Source organism: Lichenostomus cassidix, chromosome 5 (assembly GCF_008360975.1).
Source record: "Lichenostomus cassidix isolate B80296 chromosome 5, HeHo_3.0, whole genome shotgun sequence".
Classification (NCBI taxonomy): domain Eukaryota; kingdom Metazoa; phylum Chordata; class Aves; order Passeriformes; family Meliphagidae; genus Lichenostomus; species Lichenostomus cassidix.
Window position 1 is genome coordinate 35,194,715 of NC_139486.1, and position 18,771 is coordinate 35,213,485.

Below are 18,771 nucleotides of genomic sequence, written 5' to 3' on the forward strand. Positions count from 1 at the left end.
TCTGTTATTTTAATTATCTTGTAAATTCCCATCAGTAAATTTGATCTCTCACTGCATGTAGTGTGTAATATAGCTTTTTTTTTTTTTTCCAAATATATCCATTTCAAAGTTCATTAAGCCATTCCAGAGACTACGGCTGATAAAACCCTCATCTGGATTCAAGATATTAGCAGAAAGACTAACTCCTCAAGTCTCTGGCACTAAGGTAATGTCTGGTCATAAATCCATAGGAAACCAGATTTCATTAGTTCCCTTGGTCATGGAATTAATTGTTTGCTCTGGCGTTGAGTACCTGAACATGGCTTTGGGCAGCAGGAAAACCAGAGGCATTTTAATGTTGTTCTTCTGCTGTGTTTTACTTGATTTTTGTCTCAGGATTATGAGATGCCAAGGATGTAAAACAGCTACCAGGAAGACAACAGCTGCCAGAAACACAGCCTTCTGTTTTGTACTTTGAGCTGTGCATACTGTGTGGAGTTAAAAAAAAAATAGTGCTTAGAATAATTTAAAGCAGAAATCTGTTACGTTCCTTCAAAATTACCCGTGCTTGGTTTAATAGATGCTGGATTAATTGCGTGCTGTCTGAGAGCTTTTGTTCCCCTCCAGAGTGGCTGTGGTCTGTGCCACAGAGGTGAATGCTACTCTACTGTATGGCAAATTTGACATTGAAGGGCTCTTTGTAGAAATAAGACTGCCATTCTCTCCTATTGTCCCTTTGATTAAACAGTGCCAGCAAAAGAGACAGTTTTGATGGTTGTTTTCATATTATGGGCATCTGGCTACTAAGAGCTGGGCTGAGATCACCAAATCACAAGCTGCTTTAGAGATGTCTGTTTATGCATGCTGATCCCACAGTGATGTGATCCAGAAAAGTATTTGGATATGCACATTGGGGGGGGGGGGGGGAGCAGGGGGCAGGGAGGAGAGAGAAACAATTTCTGGGATGTGTGGTGAGGACTATTTGTTGCCTGTGTGTGCTGCTGTTTTCCAACACAACTCCTCTGGTACCCAAACCCACAACTTTCCAGTACCCCTGAAATAACCCTGGACTATGGATGTTTTTCCTTCACTTTCACATGAACAGGCTTCCAGTGACCTCTGAGATATTTTGTGATAAAAATAAAGGAAATCTAACATATTACATGGTGGACTCATTCATTAAGTGTTCCCTAGTTAAAACCTCTTTTGCAGATACTCACATCTGTGTGAATCACCGCTCACTGATGGCTCAGTAATCCCTCAGACGCTTCGGCTTCGGTCGCAGGGACTCCGTAAGGTTATAATGTCTTCTGGACTAGGTTGCTGGCATCTTCTGTTTGTTGAATAAACTCTAACAACCAAAGTTCTTCCCAAAATTTTGACCATCTCTTGTGGTTAGTACCAAAGCAAAGAGGGAAGATCTTGGGAAGAGGGTACTCCCATCTCTTTCCACACATCTGTTATCCAAATGGATACAAAGGTACAACAAAGACTACAGGAGCATTTTTTCTTGAACTTTTAATTGAAGTGCTTTAATATAAAAAAACCCAGTACATACAAGTTCTAAACTCCTGTTTTCTGCAATTGTTTACACTTTTTCTAAGTTGCAACAGAATATTAGCTACGTAGGTAGTCAACACTGCTAACAAACTACAGTACAAGTTACTAATAACAGTACAAGATGCTTGGAATACATTCTTGTAAATGTGTATGAATACCAAAGAAATCCTGTGGAGTTGAGAGGTTTCCAACACCCCTTTTCTTCTCCTCTCAAACCCCTGTAGGATTTCACTCACAGGTTTCCTAACCACCAAAACACGGAAGGGCTGACCCTTGGCTGGTGCAAGCTGCGGTGGCTCCATTGGCACCCACAGAGCAGTGTCAGCTGTCACGATTCACTCTGTGCTCAGCAGGCACCTCTGGCGGGGGTGAAACTCCATGCAGGTTTCCATGCATGACAAACTGATGGGCCTTCTTGGTCGGTGCTGGCCTAGCGCATTAAGCAATCTATTTTTGTCTGTGGGTTTCAAGGCTGATCTCTTTCTCCAAGAAGCAATCAGATCAGGATGACTGAAGAACAGTCAGGAGCACCCCAGATTCTCATGCTGCTCTAGGTAAAGCTGGGCAAATTTTCCTTAAAAAAAGCCAGGTTTTGAAGCCACCCCATCACCTCTCCTCCCCCACAAAAGGCTGTCAAAGCTATCAAGCGCTTAATAAAACTGAATGTGAGACAAGAGGAGCAAAGGTCCTCCACACGAGCCATGTCAAAACAAATCTCTACATACAAACATTGTAACGATACAGTCACTTCAGAGTTCAAAAGAAAGATTCACACTTTACAAAAGAGGGAGAGGGGGGCAAAAGTAACACAAGAAGCTGTCCTTACAATTATGTACTGGTTCCCAAACCCGTAACCTTAGTCTGTGGCCACCAAAAGTAAACAAATAGCAAGCAACACAGTGTAAACTCCAATGAGGCCTCACAGGGCATTCCAAAAGGCAACCTGGAGGCAGTGTACGTAGCTGAAAAGGAATTTGATAGAAAGACAAGCATTTTTCTCCTATTCTGGTACATTTATATAACCAAAGACACAGTGACAAACACACTACAGAGATGTGTCTTTCCAGCCTTTGAGCCCACCTAGTTGTCACCCAGAAGCAATCACAGAAGGGCTTTTTCTCTGAAATAAGAGTGGTATGTAGGGTTTTCTTCAGGCAGAAGTCCTTATATTTTTTCCCCCTCAGTTGTTTTTGCTTGTCTCTGTACCTGCCATGTGACTAATAGGACATTTGGGTTCATCTGAGACTTCTGGGTTTTTTTACAAGCATCACTTCAAAACCTCCTGGCCCTGAAGACCAACATTTCAATGGAACACTTCAGTCAGCAGCACCCAAAACTCCTCCAGGCTACTCACTGACTGGCATTGGATTATTTTGGTGGGAACCTACAGAAGTTGGCAAGCCCATGACAAGGTTAACTTTTTGATTCATCAGCACATTATGAAAAGACTGAACACCAATGTCTCAATTTCAGAGTATAGACACAAAATTAAAATCCACTTCTGCTGCAAAGAGGATAAAAGGCTATTTAGAGGATACAAAAGTTGGCATATTGTGGAAAACATGGTGGTGGCTCACAGTAAGAATTCTTCAGCTGTGTTGCCTTTTCAGTGACTTTGCTTTTCTATTTATGTTAATTTGTAATATAGTTTTCTCCAACCACATTACCTTGACACCACAGTTATTGCATTACAAAAGCCACTACGGTGCAATCACTCAGCGTACACATATATGTTGTATAGCTAGGGGTATGTACAGCAAGGAAGTGGGGCAGCTTCCAACCCACAATCTGCTGTTTCCATAAGGGCAGGCAGATCCCAATTAGGTGAGACAGAAGTAACCTAGAGCATCCTCAAATGTTAAAAGGAAGGCTGTGAGTATATGAGCAGATGGAAACCCCAAAACCTAAACAACAAGAATTAACACTAGTAGACCATCTCCTGCTTTGTAGCTAATTTGGTTACTCTAAAATGATTCTCACCTCAAATAATTTTAAGATGCAGAATGTGCAATAAGTGCAAAGAAAGAAGTGTTCTCCCCTGTGAATGCAGGGAGTGGATGTGCTTTCTCAGTATTGCCTAGAAGCTACCCAGTGTACTTGCTCTTCCCTAGCCTGCTGTCTTTATAACAATCAGTCTTTTGCTTCAATGCCTAACTGGTAAGACTAGACTATTCCATTATGAACAAACTTCAAGGTCAATGTATTAGAAGACTGGAAACAGATATGCTGATACTTTTAAAACAAATAATGCATTGTACACTTAGGGCTCCTCTGAATCCTCTTTCCACGGAGCAGAGCATCACAATGGCAAGATTTCTATCAGTTCTGAGCTGGCACAGCCAGTTCTAACAGTTAAAACGTAGATCAGGCCTTCAGAGTGTTTGCTTCCCTGCCAAAAATGCTCCCTGCCCCCTGGAAAAAACCAGCTCATTTTGAATATTTCTGTGATGTAGACACTTCTGCTCTGGAATCCACAGCAGGTGATCAAATGCTCTTATGCTGGCCAGTCATCAGGAACATTTTTGGTCACTTTCTGTGTTTCTTAAAGTATGAGCAGTAAAAATACAACCACATCAAATAAATTTGAAAGATTCTTTATCCCATAGCCAGATTTATCTAACAGACTAGGAAGGAGCACAAGAAGGTACCCAGCTCCTCAGAAAATTCTCAGAAACCAAGTCAAGAGCAGCTGATGTCGTGGGATGTTTTTTCGTCTTTATGCTCAGCCAAGCTTTAGCACACAAGTATTGTGCATGTCACTGGCCTGGCACTGACAGGGCTTTACACAAGCAAAAAGCTTGCTGATTTCATCACTCCAACATTGAGCATCATTCCAGGTAAGTGACACTTTGAAGACCAAAAGAGCTCTTGGGTACATCTGTCTAACAACCTTGTCTTCAGACTGCCCTGGACCTTCCACAACCCATATAAAAGCCCTTCAACGTTTTGCAGAGGGTTCCCACGACACAATCTGTCAACAGGAGGCAAGCCACAGAAATGGGTGATGCTGTGGCTGGATACAGACTATGGTTCTACTGTCTTTGATAAAAAGAAGTAGGATGGGCAGAGACCAGCTGGTCCCCAAAGCTCAAAGCTAGACATTGTTTAAAATACCTTTTCATTTCCAAAATGAGGAGATGCAACAGCAAAATCAATAAGGTATTGCAAATAAAATCCCTCAAGTTATTTTTGAAGCCATTTTTAATGATAAACCAGTGCCAGATAAAGGAGTAAGCCTCTGAAGTCAGAACCCAGTTCTTGGATGTTTTGCTCTCAGATTGAATTATTCTTAAAAGGGGGAGTACCCTAAAAGCCTTTACAGTCTATTTTTAAATGAGAGGATGTTTTTCATTTAAGTCTCTGTAACAGAATAATTTGAAAATAACATGCAATCACAGATGATCTGTGTTCAGTGTGCTCTGCTGAAGCTGCTGTGACTCCACTGCATTAAGAAGAGACATACATTATTCTGTAGCAATTGTCCATGACACCGAGGCTTACAGCATAAATATTGCAATACCTCATCCAGTTTCTGTATGACACACCAAGTTTTATTGCAGTAATGTCTTATAATAGATGAAGGTGCTGCAGGGTCCTGTTTGGCCAATTGCTATAGGACCCTGGAGTGCATTTCATAAGCAGGGAATATCTCCCATGGGAAAGGAGTTAAGATGAGGACTACATGCCAGGAGAACCAGGTAAAAGCTTCACATATAATCCTAGAAAAATATTTTCTGTGGCTCACACCCCCACCTTCTCCCAGCCCCTCCATTAAATAGGAGGTTCATTTCCTTGCTTGCAGATAGTGCTGGATGCAAGATAATGGAGCATGGCCCTGCCACGCACAGCAGAATGCCTCTAAATCAAGAAGCCAGTGTTCTTTGCCAATGTGACAGATTGAAAAATGCTTCTGGTACTTCCATGAGTGGGTTACTAAGCAACACTTTGGCTTCCAGGGAGTAGCCCTGCTGGATGTGCTCTCATGCACCGGCAGCCTGACCACATCCCCAGCTGGAGCACTGGGGAAACGAGGGCGAGTGTGTGCCAGCAGCAAGGCTGCATGGCTTCACTTGGCTGTAACACAGGCTCCTTTGAGATGAGCTGTAACCACAAAGGGAAAATATCCCAGAGGTGACCATGGGCCTGCTCATGGGGTAGCTAAAAAGCAAAGACATATTGTCAGGGCATCCCGTTGGGAGAGAAGTAAAGCTTGGAAGGTTTAAACACCTATGGCTTATCCTGGGTGTCTGTCTCAGAGCAAATGATGCTGAAGAGGACTGACTCCAGGGAGATGCTAAAAATGAGAGGGGCTGGGAAAGATTTCCATGTGAAGAGACAGAGAGATCCAAAATACTAGAACAGATTGGAAATGGGTAAGAGAGGGGAGGTTAGAGTTGACTGAAGTGAGGTCTCATACAGGAGAGGAAAATAATGTGCTGCTGTCCCCTGTTTCCTGATATAGCAGTGAGGAGTTGTTTACAGAAAATCAAAGGGCAGTTTACTGAAAACTGATGACTAAAGCTCAAACTCCAAGAAGTCAAAGAGACATTTGCCCTGGTTGCCGACTGCTCCATCATTATCTTTTGCTGAGATTTCTCACTTTCCTTCGGAGCTTGTGATGTGGCATCACCAGAGCCAGGCTGAGCCAGAGCAGGGCATAAACAGACTAAACTTAGAGATAGAAATAACTGTTTTCTTGAATGTATTGGGTGTGCTCAACTATTAAGCAGCACACACCTTTCCATAAAGAGTAAAGTCTAATACTTAGACTTGGCCTCTTTAGGATACCAGCCAACCACCTGAAATCAATGGACAAATGTTGAGTAAGAGCAGCTGAGAATCAATCCCACTTTTTAGAGCATTGCTTCTCTTTCATGTGTTGATAAATCACGCTCCAAATACATTTCAGACTAAGTTGTAAGGGATAATGTTTTGTCCTATATTTTTAGAATGCTGACACACTTTTGCAAAACAAGTACAATTTTCTCCTTCCTCCTTCTTCAGTATGAGTAACACTTATTAATGTTATAGAGTCCTATGGACTCTAGATCCATTCCTGAGAGGTGAGCAATGTTTACAGGAAATAACAAGATGATATACAAATATGTATGTATATTTGTATATATAGCTTAAAGTCTTCTAATTAAAAATCAATACTATAGCATCACACAGTAAGGCTCTGCCAATATATTAATGGGAATACCATTACTGAGAGATCATTACTTCAGCATTTTAAATTTGCACTTACAAGTTGATGACAAAACAGCTTTTATCTGGGAGGAGTGCTATGATGTCACAGATTTATCCGCTTTCTATTTTTTCTTTAGAATAATGGGGATAATATTGTCCCAAATCAAATAAAGGATCAACAGCAAAGATTGTAGCTCAATTTTCCTCACCCTCAGTTTTAACTCTTGATGTTTTTCTTTTCAACCACTTCTACTGAAAAAAAGTGTATACCAATGGCACATTTAATATGAAAAGGCAGATGAAGAAAAGGTGAACCAATAAATTAACATGGAAACAAGCTCCTGATTCTTAGGAGATCTGACTGAGTAGCACAGATGACAATTTACTTAAATGCTCTTGAGCTTCTCTTTACTTCTGCAATTCCATGAAATAAATTATTCCCAGGCCTATCCCCATTACTTCTGACCCAGGCTGAAGTGCTGGAAGAAAATCTAAGTAAACAGGAAGACTGTTGATCTCTGCTGCAGCAGAAGAAATGGAAAGCCATCAAGGAAAAGAGGAAATATCTCTCGCTTTTTTAAAAGAACATTTTATTACTAAAAAGTCTTTATGAACTCCTGTATGACCTTAATGCTGAGTTGAGATTAAATAAGCACACAAGCTTGATTCCCTGCAATGTTCAAACGTTTGTTGAAGACTTCTAAGGGAGAGATAAAAGCTGATGGTTTGATTTGGACCTGTCTATTTTTAAATTGTTCGAGACCTTTCAAATCAGTTTCAGTATACACTTTCTCTGAAATATTATAAGAAAAGAAAAAAAAGAGAATGAGCAAGGAAAGATATTTTGTAATGAAGCTCAAAGGAGATGACACTTGCAAATTTCTCATGCACAGCCTTCTCAAAAGGATGCAGGGGCACATCTGTAGTGTTATACACCTAAGAGAGCTATGAAGGAGGAGTAGGTTAGGTATAACATTCATGTCTTGTCCTTTGATTTTCAGCAGATACTTCCTTTTTAGTGCTGCTTGCAAATTCTGCACTGGCAGTGCATAGTGAACATCCAAAAGCAGTGATGTGTCCAGCAGAAGGACATGTTGAGGCTGGAAACAGATCTGTGCTCCATCAGAGTTCATGGGCAGCAGGGAGTTTAGCCTTCCAGGAAAAAAATCTTGAGAAATGGAAGGGAAATCCTTATCTTGTAGGCACAGGGGTCTCTGATGAGAATTACCAGTTTCAAAGTCTTTTATGGCAACAGCAGGAGGATTCCTATCTAAGTGGACAAAATGCTGGACTGCACTTTCTCATCCAGAGGTGAGCCATGCAGCAAAGACCCTTCAGACTGCTCCAGAAAGGAACGCTCTCCCTGGCAACCAATTCAATCATTCAAGACATGGAAAGGAGATGAACATGAAATAAATGTGTCATCCTTTATCAGTCTTTCAGAATACAAAGAATAAAACTTGCCCTTCTCTCTCCCTAGCTTCTGAAAGCGGGAAGAGATGAAATATTTCCTGAGTCACCACGGAAGTGAAGCCTATAGTTTGTTACAACGAACTGAATCAGACAGATGACTAGACTGACAGGAGTCTGAAGCAAAATATCAATACCTGAAAAATCAGCAATTTTCAGGTATGAAGTGTTTTATTTTTAACTTCATGCACGCAAAGGGCAGTAAGCTGATCTGAAAATAGTAGTTTCCTCATTTCAAAACAGTAGTAACAACATATACTCTAAATGTACTAATGTAATCACACTTTACATTTTCAACCCAACATGGCAGAAATACACAACAATTATTAATAAGCTGTTGGCTTGATTCCCCAGCTGCAAAATGCCTGGCATTCTCACTGGCACACAATAAAAGGGTAAACCCTAAAACCCCTTCTGTCCCCCAGAGGTACTTGCTGTTCTTCACCTTCCCCCTGCCCCCTCAGTTAAATGCATCAATGCTGGGGTGAGGGGACTGTCCAAACACCCCAGCAGTGCAGCTGGAGAGACAGGGCAGTGATGCACCTCTCCTCTACCCTGTGCTAAGGCTTGGCCATCAGGACAGCAAAATTGTGCTTGCACATCCTGCAGCCCAGCTCCAAGACAGCCACTGACCCCAAGGCTGAGGACACCGCCTGGGAGCGTCAGTCACTCTGCCCTTGTCTGCAGTGCAGTGAGACCTTGTGCCCCAGCCAGCACCACCAGAGACAGAGCTGGGACAGTGCCAGCTCTCTGCAAAACTGCTCCCCAGGAGCAGGAACACGATGCTTTGGCCTGAATGATGGCACTGGCACTGGTAGAATGGGGACACTGCCTGGGCCTGCACAGCCAGGGGAACATGATGGGGAGTGGGCTGGGCAGCTGCACTTGTAAATCAGTCCCCTTCAAACCAGAGACACCCCCCTCCTCTCCGAGCCCCTCCAGCAAACCTCAGTTTATCTTATATAAACCAGACCAGGTTTGGTGCCTGCCCTGAAAAGCCATTTAACTACTGCTGGGGCTGGAGGTCATTGCTAGCAATTATATCACGCTGAAGATGGATTTGGCTGCCTGCCAGTCACAACTCCTGCCCTCTTTTACCAGAGGAAAAGAACAACCACAGTAACTAAACTTTTTTGTTTCCTCTGCAGGGTCTTGGATCTTTTGCATCCAACTCCTGGCTTGTTACCTGTTCCTATCTCCCAGACAGCATCATGGGCCTGTGGCTGGCAGAAATAGATGATGTAAGGAACAGTCCAGAAGAGCTGGTTCTTCTTGCTCTGCCACAGCCTGGGTGTGCAGCACTCAGGGCTTGCACATTGTTTGTAGGCTCCAAGTGCTTTGCAAAAACAACTAAAGAATTGCCATCCTGCCTTTTCTCCAGAGGCAAGGCACAGATTTGAGGACCTGCCCAGCAGTGCTGCAATCCCTGTTGAAGTGGACATAAACTCTGTGCTTTATAAATCCACCGAGGTGGGCTGTGGGGAATGTCCTGCTCCCAGGCTGCCTCGGAGCAGCTCTGTGTGCCCCTGTGATGGGCAGCTGGGCATCATCCCCAGCACTGCATCCCCCAGCCGGGTCAGCCGCTGGGAACTGAGCTCCAGGCTTGGCACTGAGTCCAGGAGCATCCCTGCCTGGTTGGCTGCAGGCTCTTTCTGCTGGGGGCTGGGGCAGCACCCCTGCTCCCACCTGCTGCTGTGCTCACTCAGCTCAGATGCGCACTCCCCTCTTCCTGTCATGCAGTCTTTCATGCAAAAGTGTGAGATGCTAAGATCCTAATGAACCCAGAATTGGTTAGAGAAGAGGTCTTTCCTGTCCTGTCTGCCTGCTCCTCTCCACAGAACTTATTTTCACAAAATTATAGAGCTGGTCAACTGTTAAAATGTCAGGTGATCTCCTCGTGATCATCCCACAGCCTCCCATAACAACATTGAAAAGATAATCCATCTTTTAATCATGTCCTCCATAAGATTTACATCTTCGTCCCTCACAGACTGGTGCCAGATTCTTCCCAATATAAATTACACTAACTTTAAAATTCCTACATTGAAGTGATTCTTTCTAAAAAGATTGAAACAATAATTTTCAACTCTTCTGATATTTCCCCCATCGTTTTTGTATTAAATAATTTGTCAGATTGGACTTGGATATGTGAATAATTATGGTTCTCTCGAAATCATATTTTTTAAAAATAGATGTATTCCACACAGAAAAATCATGCCCAGCTCTACCTGGAATTTTCTTGCCCACAATGCACACTATCCCTCTGGCAGTGACAAGCTTAATTATTATTCCTTTTTACCCTCATCCACTCCTCACCTTCCAAATGACCCCTGTCAAAACACATGCTGTCAGTGTAAAGAAAATGCAACAGCCCCATAACACTGTATGGTGCAGGAAATTCTTCCTTTGGGGCAGAATTGACTAAGCTCCTTTTAAAGAGAGATGAGAAATCGTTATTTCAAAGTTATTTAGAGCAACATTTGCTTCAAAAGAACACAATGGTGGCTTTCCTAGCTCAAGAACTGGTCCGAGGTACATTTAAAGAATGTAAACTCTGTGCACTGTAAACTCAGTGCAACAACACAGCTGTGGAAGCACAGTTTGGAGGCAGGTTAGGACCCATCTCATGTTTTTAAAGGTATTGGCTTTTCCAAGCTATAGAGGTGGCTCTGTGATGGCAACACGAGTTCACTTCCTCAGTTGTACTGCTTGGATGCCTCTCCTTCTGTGGTCATTTCCCCCTCTGTGGTTTCTGAGTTTGCCACCACAGGTTCTCCTCTCCCCAGCCAGTCTTCCCACCGCGGACAGAAAACTGGGCAGCACAGCACACTAATGCAACGGAGGGAGAGCCAGAGGCAAACTGTGATTTCACACAATATAGTCTGAATTGTTCAATCTCTGGAACAGCCCAAGGTAGCTAACACCAAAGCAGATGCCATTGTGGGCATGAAGGAGGTAATGTGCAATTAATTTACTGCATCAGTAATGATGATTTTCTCTGACTGACCTTTCTGAGGTTATCCAAAAGGAGTTAAAAATTAGAAGGATCATGTGCATATGCTTAACTAACAGACATTAAGGCCATTATGCAGACAGTGCTTGTATTTAAATCCTCTCCCACAGTAAACATCTGTTTTCATAATAACACCAGGAAGAACAATTGCATCATCCAGTCTGACTTCCTTTATAACATAAGCATTTTTCAGTCAGACATTCCTGTGATTAAATAAGATTGCACTTAATTAAAATACATCTAGGAATCTGTCCATTCTTGATTTGAAGACTTCAAGGCATGCAGGATCTACCATCTCCTGGTAGTTTGCCCTGATTTGTGCTAAAATATTAATTGCCTTGCCTACACAGATGAGTTTCAAAAAACACCAGTTTGTTCTCCTCAGGGGCTGCCAACAAACTTGCATGTCCTGCCACAGCAAGAGAAAGAGAGCAGCACACTGAGCCAGAGCCCTCACATTGTTCACTGCCCAGACCGGATCACTGCTGTAAGATTTGCCTGACAGCAGATGGTGCTGCCCAAATCATACATCCCAGCAGTCTTGCAGAAGGACTAGCCCCAGTGGGGCAGCAGGTGACAGGGAATCAGTTATCAGAGTTTCTAAACTCCTCTCCCTCACCCCCATGGTTGTGCCACAACCTCTCCACATCTCAGTAAAGCTGGTGCATTTTTCACTTGGAGGGGGGAGTCAGTGAGTATTTCCAAAGTTCACCAACAGATGTGGCTCCAAATGCATGCTAAAAATGTCACTGAGAGGTCCATTCCAGCCCCTTATCTTGGACCCAGCTAGTGTAGAAGGGAGGCTGGAGCTGGAGGAAGTTCTCAGCATGGGAGAGCTTGTATCTAATCTGCTGCCAAAGTTACCTGGAGCTGCCTGGCTATACAGCACACAGTACAAAGCTGGAGAGATGAAATGCAGCTGGTCCACTGTGGGTAAGCACCTTGTCACACTGATCTCAGATAGAAAACAATGTTTTGGCATTGAAGATCTAGCAATCTGTCCTTCCTTCATACCTCATTAGTGATGAAACTTCAGCAAGGCCACAGAGTATTTGTGAACATGAAAGATATTGTTGGCTGCAGAATGGTTGTGGGAGGAGAAAACAGTCAGAGCTCTAGATCAAAACCACAAAACAGGAAAGCAGGTGTGCACAGAGAGCACAGCTCCTTCAGCAATGTCTCTGTCATAGGGATGAAGACCACTGAAATTCTGCACCAGCTGGTCCCACCAACCAGGCTACCTGAAACTTACATGATGAGCCACCAGTGTCTGCTTAACACACAGGCCAAAACAATATGCATTTCCTCTCCATTTAGGAATGCAGACGTTGTCCTGCTCCCCCAAGGATGGTGTAAACATCAGGAAACCAGAAGGCAATGGCCATTTTTATGATGGAAGTCTCTAGGTCCAGCAGGACTGGTAGCTGAGGACCAACCTGAACACTAACCCCCATCTGCTGATCCCACCACCAGCACCACCATAAAAGTTTCCTCCAGCACACACACTTCTCAGCTCCAGTCACTTGCCAAAACACCCATTTTCTGTGAGAGAGCCCAGTGCTGTCTCTGGTGAATACATACTTGCACTCCTGGCTGCAACAGGACTTTGCATCAGCCTGAACCATGTGACAGTTCCAAAGTGCCAGACCAGCAGGGCTCAACCACACCAACAGATGGTAAATCCGCATGCAGATCAGCTGTGTCCTCCAAGTGCTCCCCAGGGCAGAGCAGTTCCAGACTGGGAGGAAGATGTATTTTTCATTTGCTCTAGAGCCTTGACCCAACAGGTATCAGACACCAGATGCAAGTGCACAGGCTTCCACTTTGCTCTCCCCAGACTTGATGCTCAAATTTCTTTGTGCCCTCAGCTCATTGGAGGGGTGTCACATGGAAAGCACATGATACTGAATGAAGTTTACAGGTAGCCAGTGCAGCTGCTCCAGGAGAGATTTGGTCCATTACAATTAGGATAAATACTTTCTACATTTTTTTCTAACAGATTAAAATACTCCTGCTGCAGCCTGAGAAGAGGCTGCAATACTAGGTGGGAGAATCCAGTAGCTGACACTGCTACTTTCAGTGTGTAAGAGGAACAAAAGGGGAAGAAACTATCTAAATAATGAGGAAAAGTGCACTAGGTCAGTATAGCTCATCCTAACTAAGTGCAATTAGGAGGAGAAGGAAGAAAAAATAGCTCACCAGTATTGTTTCACAATGTCTTTCAAGTGTGCAGGGACACTTAATTTTGCAGAATTTCAACCAACATAAACATGCCAAATATAATCTTCAGTATCCTTACTTACTTGTACCAGCAACATGAGTCACATGCTTCTTTGGACTCTCATAAATTTATATTATAAACCCACTTAAATCTATGCATAGAAAATGATATACATCATATCCAAGAAAATGGTTATTCTGGGCTACTTGGCAGCTCAGGGAGTGATGGGTTTTTAACCTTAAAGATGTATCTTGTAGAAAATATTTGATGTACTCATCCTAGCAATGTCTTAAATTATTCAAAGAGATTCAAATCAAATGATTTTTTTTCAGTGGATGCTCTCAATATTTCTTCATTTCACATGTAGAGCTTTGTTTAAATAAAGTAGAACTATTCCTATTTAAATTTTTAAATCATTATGAAAATTCTTCTTTTCATATTAAGTTCAGCAAATTATTCTTTTCTTTAGATCTGGGGAAGGTTTTTAGACAAATTATGTCATTAACCAAAAATGCGGTTGTAGAGAATTTGGGGGCACAATTATTTGGAAATTCAGTTAGATCTTGATAATTACTTTGACAAAAAACAGTAACACTTTGGAAATGCTGAAAGCCAGGATTAGGCAACTCCCAGAAAATACAACTTAGAGTTGCAGAACATTTTAGTTTAGAAATTTCAAAAAATTAATCAAAGTGCTTCATTTGACCTTAAGCCAAAGTTGTTCCTTTTTGCAGCTTACTTTAGATTGCTCAGAAAACTGACAATTTTACTTTCTGTGATCAACTAAAGATGACAATTTTTCTTTTGTTCAGTTTTCTGAGCTAAACAGAAATTCAGTTACATACATAAATTTTTCACTCAGAATTTTCTGAACAAAAAGAAATTATGTGTCTGGACGGCATGCTGGCATTGCAGTGGGACAGTGTGCCTGAATATCCTGAAATACCAAAGGCAGTTGGCTGTTCTAAGTATCTGCATGTGTACATACCAGTACTGCTCTTCCTTCAGATACACTTAAAACAGATTCCTAAAGATCTGCCAAATAAGGGCATTTGATTCAATGGAGAAAGTGACACCCTGAGAAGTTTTGATCAGCGCTTCTCCCAGTGACAATGTGCTGTTCATGAACTGGGAAGTATTGAACTAAACACAACTCTCAGAGCACCACTCTTAAGCACCCATTCACATACAGAGTGGTTGCAGAAAAGAGATTTCCAGTCAAGCCTGTGAAGAGAAACAGCTGGCGCTGCTCCCAGCCCAAGCACTCACCATTAATTCCTTGGGAAATATCTTACTACTTTTTCATTTAAAAAAACTACTAAACAGAAAGCACAAGGCCACACAAAATTGACTTCTCCATGTCAGTATAACAACCCTCCCCCTTCCATAATGCATGTGAGCCTGTTAATGGCAAGCAGCAACCATGCATAGCAGTGAAGAGATTTCATCCGGAGCATTGGGAAAGTACACAGTCCTAGCAGAGCCCAGGAGGTATGGCATTAGTGACAGTGAATACCACAGATACCTTCCTGTATTTGAGTGTCCGTTCGTTTTGAAGGGGGTTGTGTCTTTGTGTTCTGAATGGGAATTGTGTGCTGGTATGGCAACACCAGGAGCAAGGTGTTTCTTGACTGCTGGAGCTCCTCAGGCCTGGTAGCCAAAAGCTGATGCTCTCTCTCTGAGCAGCTCCTGGCACAAATGACAACTCCAGCTCCCTGCAAATGAAGAAATCCTTCTTATAGGAATGACATAAAATCCAGGTACTCAGAGTTTATGTCAAGATTGGCTTGAACAGGATATCAGATATTCCTAATATTGGAATTGCCTGTACTTTTCTGAAGCAGCCTCTGCTGCCCTTGCTTTTGTGTCCATAGGTTTTCTACAGGAGCTACAATGCTGCTGGAGTGTGCATTGCAATGAGGTGGTTTTTATTTTCCCACTTTCAATATACCACTTCCCTGTGGAACAGAAACCTTTAGCTAATTATTAGCTGCGTTTCAAAAATTTCCTCCTGATTGAGCTTCCTTTTTACACAAGTTGCAAACATTAGTTCCTGAATGCATGATTGATTTGTAATTATTCTTGTCTTGCCCCTCATGTAAACCACAGTCACTCACAAGTCTCTTTCTCCAATTCTACTGCTCTCTGCAGATTTTAGTCAGAGGATCTATAATGGCAAGAGACTTGTTCCTCTGCTCCATGGCCAAGTGACAAACTACAACCAGTTGTAGTACAGTCAGACTGAACCCCCTGCAGAGGTCATAACTACATACCAAATGTAATACAGACCACAAAACCCTTGTCTGGGCAAGACAGAAACATATCATAGAGTAAGGAAGGTAATTCCTCTTAATCCAGTCTCCTGACAACAGGCTCTCCAGTGTTCCAGAGATCACATCCCTGTCTGGGGCTTTCTCTCTGGGACTTTGACTTCTTAGGAAGTCCAAAGTCACAATTCACCAAAGCTCAATTCAGTTGACTAAATTAAGGTGACATGTGGGACATCCAAAGGTATCCATGCCCCACAAAAGAGCCACTTCCATGGTCAGTCCTGGAAGAGGAGGAGACTGACCAAGATTGAGTAGGATACCACAGATCACATTAGACCTTCACATCTATTAATTTTCTTTTTTTTTTCCAGTGCTACCTCCTTTTGCTTTGTTACTGCTTCCTTAACCCTGCATGGTTCCAAACACTTTTCTGAAATTCTTCCCTTCTCCACAAAGATTTTATTGTGATTTTCCAAGTAGACTTGTGTCATATGTTACCTTCTGGGGGCTCAAAGACTGGTGGATTCAAGCAATACATGTGATAGCCACGGTCACAGTCATCACAGAAGAGCAGCTGGTCCTGAGGCAGGGTTGTTGGAGAGACAGTAGGGAAACAGGGAGAGAAGGAGAGGAGAAGAGAGAAAATGAAGTAAATTAGTCTCTTGCCAAGATAAGTACATAAGTATGGTAACCAGCAATGCTCAGCTGAGAATGCAGAGCTGCAACAACAGAGACAAAGAGACTACTGGGAATGTAAAGGCTACAAGCATCACATTTGTTCATCCATGATCAACCACCATATTTCTGAGAGGCTGCAGAAAGCCCCTCTCAGCACAAAGGCAGTTCAGTTTCTAACTAGAAAATCACTATGAGAAGTGGAGGACTTCCTTTCCAAGATGGCCTCATAATGAAGGAGTAAAAGCTGTTACGCAGGGATATGCTGTACTGAGAGAAGAGGACAGGCTTTGCTCCAGTGTCACCATGAGCTGATCTCATTCCTTCAGAAGAAACCTTTGACTTAGACAGCTCTCCAAAACTCAGCTGAGTAAAATTTTTGTAAAACAGATGGAAATTACATGACCCCACCATGTGGTCTGCAGCTCTTTCATATATTTGGGGTGAAATAAACTGCTCTGAGGTACCCTGTGATTCCTAAGGCAGAACAGCTCCCTGGTTTCAGATTTCTTTTTTTATGCTAAAGCAAACACAAAATCTTGGGCTTCAAATTTATTCTGCTGTAGGGAATATAGTGCTAGCTAATCACCTCCAAAATTCTTCAGCCACTGCCAATTCTCCAAGTTTCTCACGGGCCACCAAGGACCCCTAGCATCAGATTTTAACTGCAAATCCCACAGAGAGGACATTGCTCAGCTGCAGGCTCTGGAAATCACCAGAATAGGTGATTAGGTGAGGCCTATCTATCCCAGTTCAAATGGTTTTATGTTTCCCAAGTCTTGTAATTAAGGTTAAAAAATCATGCCAAAAAAGTAAAGAAAATCAGGGACAGAAGAAACACACTTGCCATCTCTTGGGTAATCAAGTATTCACATGTACTTCCAACTATCATACTGAAAATACTATTCCCTGCAACAGGAATTCATGGTCCCCTACTAATTTCTATTGAATAAGCACACAAACCACAAGTATCAGCATCTTAAGTGGCCCTGTATGATACCCATGGTAATTTCAGCAGAGACCAGTGGCTGAATAGGGACACTGGGGAGCAGCCCATCTCTGCTCTCAGGGGTGGCTGTCCCTTGGGAGCACATGGAAGCAGCAGTAAAACAAGGACCCACACCATTGCCACATGCTTCTCAAGGGTGGGCATGGCGGCAGCTTGCAGTGATGCTTATGTGCATGAAAAGGTAAATGGACTCACATCGTTCTCTGAGGTCCCACAAAGGCTGCAGGATTTGCACTCAATGCATTGCCACTGATAGGTTTTAACAGCCTCAGTCATGTTTGTGGTGAACTGCAGGCAGGTCGGGTGTCCTGAGGAAGATCGGAAACAACGGTCATTGTTAAGGCTTACTTATTGCTTGTTAATTAACCGGTATTAAATTTGGGAACAAAACACACATGGACATGGACTGATCACAACATGGGCTGCAACTAACAGATACCAAAGAGGAAAGCAGGCATTAACCCTTTCGCTGCCGGGCACAAGAGAAAATCAGAGTCATCTCCACCCATTCCCCATTGGCAAAGCAGTTTTATTCAGAGCTCTTAAAAATGGCTTGGCTTTGAGTTGGTTTTTGTGGGGATCTACTTTTTTTTTTTTTTCCAGAAAACAAGAAAAAAGAATGAAATCAGAAACAAACCCAATTTCAGAGAGAGACCATCCGTCTTAATAGAAATTGGACTACAGTTTCAATTAGCGTTGTTTCGACCGGAACGAAGGACCTGGTGGAAATGAGGTTATTCTCCATTTCACAGCTTCCCTTCCTGGTGTCCAAATGGGTGGAGCAATTCTGTAAACTTTGCTTAATGGAAGCAGTAGCGTACAGAGAAGACGCAAGACAGGATGGAAGGATATAGCTTTTAATTTTTTTAAGAGCTCTGCCGGTAAAGTTGGTTGGCACAGAAGAAACCAAATTGCACAGCTAACCTTCCAGGATCAAAACAAGAAACCGAAAGGAAAAAAAACCCAAGCCAACTCCCACAATGAACTAAATGAAAGGAATAAAGAAGGGAAAGCTAGCAGAACAGTCACATCTAATCGGGAAGGACAAATTGCCAGAGTTACAACCCCCGCCCCTACATGCGTGTCGACTTCAGCTTTGCAAAACAGCAGTATCACAGTAGCAGGGTCAGCAATGGGCTTTCTGGAGGGGAAAATACAAACAAACAAACAAACCAAAGGTAGGATCAGTGTTCCTTCTGCAAAACAAAACAAGACAAATACACCGCTGAAATAACGTACTGTACTCCCAAACCACCCCTACCAGCCTGAGACATTGCCTAAGTCACCTTTGATAAGCTCCTGCCTGCCTTCTTGGAAAGCCCCACATTTAGAATCCCTCTCTGACACACTTAAACACTAACACTGTGCATAATCAGGGCAGGGA

The 18,771-nt window shown here is 42.8% G+C and overlaps 1 protein-coding gene across 5 annotated transcripts in view; it reads right to left on the reverse strand.

Annotated features, from left to right (window-relative positions):
* Positions 1 to 1,480: 1,480 nt before the first annotated feature.
* The window catches only part of DPF3 (double PHD fingers 3), a 194,102-nt gene continuing 176,811 nt past the window's right edge, over positions 1,481 to 18,771 (reverse strand). For all 5 annotated transcript variants that reach the window (XM_085062237.1, XM_085062232.1, XM_085062231.1 and 2 more), the window contains 3 exons: positions 17,583 to 17,695; positions 16,202 to 16,283; positions 1,481 to 15,148 (listed from right to left, as the gene is read on the reverse strand). In XM_085062237.1, the coding sequence (XP_084918363.1) occupies positions 15,078 to 15,148; positions 16,202 to 16,283; positions 17,583 to 17,695 (266 nt within the window). In that variant the 3' untranslated portion in view covers positions 1,481 to 15,077. The remainder of the gene's footprint in view (positions 15,149 to 16,201; positions 16,284 to 17,582; positions 17,696 to 18,771) is intronic.